The sequence below is a fragment of the Daktulosphaira vitifoliae genome, unplaced genomic scaffold, assembly GCF_025091365.1.
Source record: "Daktulosphaira vitifoliae isolate Bord-2020 unplaced genomic scaffold, ASM2509136v1 Scaffold_5, whole genome shotgun sequence".
NCBI lineage: Eukaryota > Metazoa > Arthropoda > Insecta > Hemiptera > Phylloxeridae > Daktulosphaira > Daktulosphaira vitifoliae.
The window spans coordinates 12,596,629-12,603,400 of NW_026099576.1; the positions used below are offsets into that span (position 1 = coordinate 12,596,629).

At 24.3% G+C, this 6,772-nt stretch overlaps 1 protein-coding gene across 1 annotated transcript; it reads left to right on the plus strand.

The window, feature by feature from the left end:
- Positions 1-1,119: 1,119 nt before the first annotated feature.
- LOC126908138 (venom protease-like) lies at positions 1,120-4,634 on the plus strand. Its single transcript, XM_050690040.1, has 7 exons — positions 1,120-1,696; positions 2,186-2,389; positions 2,449-2,579; positions 2,641-2,750; positions 2,812-3,071; positions 4,155-4,315; positions 4,385-4,634. Exons 1-7 carry the CDS (start codon positions 1,606-1,608, stop codon positions 4,568-4,570), a joined length of 1,143 nt encoding a protein of 380 aa, XP_050545997.1. The 5' UTR covers positions 1,120-1,605; the 3' UTR covers positions 4,571-4,634.
- Positions 4,635-6,772: the final 2,138 nt, after the last annotated feature.

Here is a 6,772-nt window from a genome sequence, read left to right on the forward strand (position 1 = left end):
TTTGCACTGGACTATTATTTTTTGTACAAAATAAAAATTATTTTAATTGGAATTTAGTATGTTATTTAGATATTGTAATTATGTAATAATAATTTTAAACAGGTATATATTTTGAATTTTGATATTTGAAAAATTTATGAGTATAAGTCAATAATGCGTTCACTAATTTTCGTCATAATCATTAATGTGTATTGATATACAAAGTGGTCCAAAATGCTTTAAAAAATCTAAAATCTTTTTAATTACTAAAAAAAAGATCAAAAATATCATTGTTTAAAGTAAATTTTAAGGAGCTATGTAGATCGAAATTGTATTTTAATGTTATGGATTGAAATTTCTGTCATAAGTTAGTCTTTCTAAATTAGAAAAAGATAGAAGTAAAATTTATTTTTAAATTAAACATAGGTTCAGTAATCTAATTTTTCAAGGGAAATTTTTATTGTTTAAATGAGCGTTTGTAATTTAAACTATAATAATTTTCACGAATAAAAATAAATGCCTATAATCCTAATGGTTAGCCATAAATAACGCGTTTTCTTGTATGCTCTTCTCAATACCTATTACTGTATTTTATGCCATAAAATAAACACACGAAAACAAAGTTTAAAATAATATACAAAATTTACAACTTAAAACGAATATTATTTCACTAATTTTTATACTAATCTACTCTAAATAATTAAATAAATATTATTTTCGATATTATTATAGTGATTTTTTTTTAGTCCTATAGTATTAGATAATTAAGACAAATTAACGTAAGCAAAATATTAGTAGGTCATAAGTTATTAGATTTTTTAAAACATTATAGACCATCTTGTATATATTGTAAATTATTATTACTTAAGTGTAATCAATTAACGTTTTAATTATATCCCAATTTATTCACAAAAAGTTAAATTGGTAAGTAATAGAAACATAATTGGCAATTTTTTTTTTTGTTATTTAAAACTTTATGATATAGGCATTTTGTAGGAAATACAATTAACCTTTAATCTTAGATCTTCTTATTTAGTTTCCTTAGGAAAAATTTTAACAACTCAACAACAGGTTACAAAAAATTATTTCANTTTAACAAGTCAACAACAGGTTATAAAAAATTATTCAACAAGAGAGACATAGAACACTAAATGTAAATTTTTAATGCGAGCGAGTTGCTCAAAACAATCCATGATATTAATTTAGTTTGAAGCCGTACTCGCTAGCGCTAGTTATCATTTTATAAGTAGTTTATTCAGTTTTCAACTATGACATGATTGAATAAAAACAATTCTGAAATTCAATTTGCATTTAATTATAAAAGATTTTATAAGTACATCATCACAGTTTTTATAAACACATATAATTGTGACCTGCAAAATGGTTTGCCAGTAGTGGATTCATCTGCTACTAAATCCAATGTTAACATTATTGTCTTAACCTTCAAGAAATTCCACTTTTCATAAATAGTGGGGACCTACGTTCAAAGAAGGTGTTGATTATTTAATTAAATATATCGCATTTCAGAAATTGGTCTATACTTAACAATACTTAAACGGCATGTGTTTAATAATACCTTCTCTGTAAAATTAATAGTATAAGAATAATTTTAAAAAGTGCAACCAAATGGGTACCAGATTAAGTTTATTTTTTGAATTGGTAATTTTTTATTGTTTTAGTACTTGTATTTTTTGTCAAATGATACATTTTGAAAAAGGTATGTAATGAATTTCATATTATTTTTTTTAATTATTTTATGAACTCATAATTATTACATTTAATACATCATAATATATTTTGTTTAACATTTAAGTACCCAAAACACTATTAATATCACGTTTTGCTAAAGATTAAAAAAAATGGTTCATCTATTTGTATGTTCTATAAAAATTTCAATTTTTAAATATATTTTATTTTTTTTTTAAATGAAAATTATAAACTAAAAAAAAAATTTATTTTTATTAAATTAACAAGCGAGTATATTTATGAAAACTATTTTTTATAGTGTACAGATTTATTGTTTAACATAACTCTGACAATGTATTGTAAAATATAAAATACTTTTAATTTCCGAAAAGTAAAAATATTATAATTTATCTGTTAAATTATTTATTTATTTCGTGACTCTTAGTTAAATAATCAACCTGTGATAAGACAATCTAAAATTATATTACATTTAGTTAATCTATAAATTTGACGTTTGTAGGTGATGATTCGTTAAATTATGAATGCAAAGGAAATAAATTAACATGTAAGATTCTTAGTGAATGTACAGCAGTGCATCAACTAATTAAACAAGGAAAAAATCCAAAGATATGCAAGTTTGTTGGTTTAGAACCAATGGTATGTTGTCCAACAGATAATCTATCTAATACTAGATATGAAACAAAACAATCAATCTTCGAAGAAAGTATTAGATCATAATTAATAATTGATTTAACTTGACTCTTTAAAAAATTACATTTATAGAGTGCAATGAGTATATTCAATATTCCCGTGATTACAAAAATAATCCAGTTACAATGAACTCTGACAACAATTTTTTTCATGTAACAGTTGTTGGCGGCAAAAACGCAAATCCGAAGGAATTTCCTCATATGGTTCGTGATGATAATATAATAATCTATAAAATGTTAATTAATTTTTATCTTATAAATTTAGGCATTGATTGGATACGGAAAAACATTAGAAAGTGTTAGGTGGTCTTGTGGTGGTTCATTGATAAGTCATAGATGGATCTTGAGTGCTGCACATTGTGAAAAATTAAATTCGTAATTATCTGATAACTTAATTAATTTTAGAACTTTCTTGATCTTTTCATAAATATTCTAGATTATCAGCTCGGTGGGTTCGTCTTGGCGATCTTGACATAGAATCAGATACTGACGATGCACAACCCGTAAACTATGACATAATTCGGCGCGTAGTGCATCCAGATTTCAAACCACCTTCTAGATATAACGATATTGCATTGTTCTACTTAGATAAAGATGTTGATTTTTCAGAATATATTCTACCACTATGTCTTAATGCAAATCATCAATTATACATGACAAATCTAATTGCTACAGGCTGGGGATTGACATCCACTGGTTGGTTATCAATCCTATATAATTTACAAAAAAATATTTAATGTAAATACTCTTATAAATAAATAGAAAAATTATTTCTAGTAAAAGAAAATGAAAGGCATAATAGCGTAACTGGTCCAATTACTGAACAATTTCTAAAAAATAAACAACATTAATATTACTTTAAATTCTACTTCTCTAATATCCAAATCGAGGAGTTCTTTGTTCATTTCTTATACATTGTTTTATTATCAACATTTAAAACTTTTATATTAACATTTAAATACATTGTGAACAAACATATCATTCAGTTACAGGGTTTATTAAATTTTTTGAGCTTTTCAAAATTTAATTGATGAGGTTGGTTTTTAATATTATTTAAATATAAAAATTTTAAAGATGCAATTATTAATACTATTCCAATAAATTAGAATTTAATTTGTAATAATAAATCTGTTTATTACCCTATTTTCGAAAAAAGATTAACGTTAAAAGAGTCTTAAATTAATCTGTAAATTTCTTATATGATTAGAACAATTTCTGTCTGACTTTTAAGATATGAGAAATACTCAAACAAACTCACCTGATATTTGCAGTAATAAAATTTATTTAACCCTAAAAGTCTCATACCCTATTTAATAAGGTTTGAGACTTTACGCATTCATATCATTTGTTTGAATCACTTCCGAGACATTCAACTCCATGAAACTTCACCATTGAACAGTATAATGAGAACATTTTTTATTTTTGAGGGTATAATCCCCCACGCCACCAAACTAATTTTCTAATTAATATACATATTTTAGTTTTTACAAATACAAACAATGCATAAGGTCTCAAACCTTCGTAATAAACATCAGTGACAGATTGAAAATTAAGTTCTTATTAAAAACATTTTATCTACAGCTATATTTTTATAATAACTTAGAAAAATAAAACAATCAATTAGAGAAACACTTTTTTTCCGTAAAATTTTAAATTTTTATTAAAAATTAAAAAGTAGATATTTGAAAAAATTTACAGAAAATATATTGAATAATAGAATAGTTCATAACTAATTATACAACTTTATAAATAAATAAAAAACATATGGTCTATTTTTAGGTGGCCCACCAAGCTCCCATTTGCAAAAAGTTGATTTGGATTTAATATCAATGGACAAATGTAAGGCAAGTTATGGTATAACCAAATTACTCAATATTGGAATACATAATGAAAGCCAATTATGTGCTGGATCAGAAACTGAAGAAAAAGATACTTGTCAAGTACTATTATAATTTATTTTAAAATCGTATTAGATTTAAAGTGAAGAATACTTTTGTAAATGATGACAGGGTGACTCTGGAGGTCCATTACAAATTGTTCATCCTAAATATAAGCAAATGTACGTTCAAGTCGGAATAACTTCTTTTGGAGAATTTTGTGCAGATAAAGAAAAAGCAGGAGTATACACTAAAATTTTGCATTACTTACCATGGATAGAAAAAATAGTTTGGCCTTCATCCAATGCATTTCTTTGAGTTAAAATAAGACTTTGTTTTAAAAATCAGTAATGAAAATAAACTTTTCATTATACTTTTATTATTTTTTGTGCAAATTTCAAATACGTATTTATTAGAACTTTTCAGCATATGTTGTTTTGGAAATGATAACAAATAATTTATTATCATTTAAGTAAAAATGTTTATTACTCAATATTATTTAGTAAAAACTGAATAACATATTAAAAAAAAATTTTTTTCATTGATGATAGATTTTGGTTTTAAATAAATTAAAAAAATTGGTGCGAAATTTTGGACAATATGATCTGTTTAACCTATTTCTTTAAATCTTAAAAATTATGATGATTAAAAAATCATATAAAATCATGACATGACATTTCTATAGCAATTGATACTTTATCAAATATCCGAAATAAATTAAATTTAAAAACTTTGTGAACATAAATTGATAGCTGGTTTACCCGCTAATATTTTATTTATAGTTTAGATTCCACAAATGTTCTGTGACGATACCAATGGTTAAGTTTTAAATTGACTTTTGGAAGGAGATTTTTGTTTTATTATAGTAATGTTTATACCAACAATTGTAGATTTATAATTTAAATTATATTCACCAAAACGTTTGTTTATTCCTATTTTTTTTTATTACATTATCCAAAGACACATCTATACCTGAAATGTTATCAAATGTAACTTCATATAAATAAAAAAACGTATTCATTAAAAATCAATAATATAATAATTATTATTGGCTAACATTTGTGATTTCCTTTTCTAAAGGACAGGAAACTTTTGGAACTTTATTTTTAAAACTACATAAAAAATTGTTTACAAATGTACTCTCTGAATGTTTTATGGCTAACACATAAAGAAATGAACAATGCCTAATGATCATACATTCGCTCTTTTCATTTATTGGAGTAATACATTCTATTAAAGTTCTACATTTTATTATACAATACAATTCAAAGTTATGAGACACCACCAAATTTTATATTTCATACTCTTAGAATTGGAATTGTACGCAATCGTAAACATTTAAATCATCAAATAAATGCATAACATTTTTTCTTTATGTAATTTATTCAAAATTCATTTTGAAAAATTATAGATAGTTTAGTGTAATAACATAGATTTTTATAAATCTTTATTATTAGAAAAATAACTACTTTTTAATTGGTAATATAATTAGTGGTGCAACTCGACTTTTTAAAAGCCCTCCATTTAGAATTATTCAAATCAATATAATGTTTGAATAATAAATAAATATTTATGAAACGAAAAATGTTTGATTTAGAAACTATTTAATTACTAAATTTTAGTTAGTAGATAAAACTATTAAAAACAAAACAAGTATTTAACAAAATTATAAAAAAATGATAACAATGTTTATAATTTAATGCACAGTAGAAATAAATGAATGTATATTTAGTAACATTCTTCGATATCGTTTAGATTTTTTAGATATTTTATCGCAATATTGAATATCGTGTTAAATTGATTATCGATATTTTTGATAATTGCACTTGCAACTAAATATTAGAATGAACCGTAATATGTTCCGTGTTTATCGGTTGATCGGATAAAAAAAATGATGAGAACAAAATTGTTAGCAAGTTTTTTTTTCTATCATATAATCAAGGTAAAAATATGGGTTTTTATTAAATAAATTTAATGTTAAAGTTTTTATCCCCGCAGGGATGAAAAAAATTATTAAATTACATATTATTATACAATTTTTATTAATAGTGTAAACAATTAATTTTTTTACAAAACTTAAACATTTTCAATTATTTCTGAAAAAATAAGTGTCTTATTTTTAATCCCTATATATATTCCTTATTGTATAATATAGTTAAACAAAAATACTTAAAAAACAAAAAATACAAAAACAAAAATACAAAAATAACCAATGTCTACGTCGGTAGTGCCCCGACGTAGACAGAAAAGTAGTACACAAATTAACTACTGTTTTTGACGACGAGTTTTAATCTCTTTTCGAGTCCTCCCGTTGGATACACTGGTTAGCCCCAATCCCTCCAATTAGTGAACTACTAAAGGGATAGAGTTTAGACCCATTAGCTCGGTCAAGCTCAAAAGTAGCAGACTGAAGGGTGGCTCCTCGTCAGCCACCAGCACAACTACCTTTTCACAATACCTACTAAAGAACGGTTAAGCCCAAAAATTAGCCTACATGCACACTAATTATTAAGATCAACT

Excerpts from the sequence above, each read along its gene's own strand:
- LOC126908138 (XM_050690040.1), top strand. The coding sequence starts at position 1,606 with ATGGGTACCAGATTAAGTTTATTTTTTGAATTGGTAATTTTTTATTGT. Across the intron at positions 2,580-2,640 it reads CGAAGGAATTTCCTCATATG|GCATTGATTGGATACGGAAA; the intron begins GTTCGTGATGAT and ends TTATAAATTTAG. Across the intron at positions 2,751-2,811 it reads CATTGTGAAAAATTAAATTC|ATTATCAGCTCGGTGGGTTC; the intron begins GTAATTATCTGA and ends TAAATATTCTAG.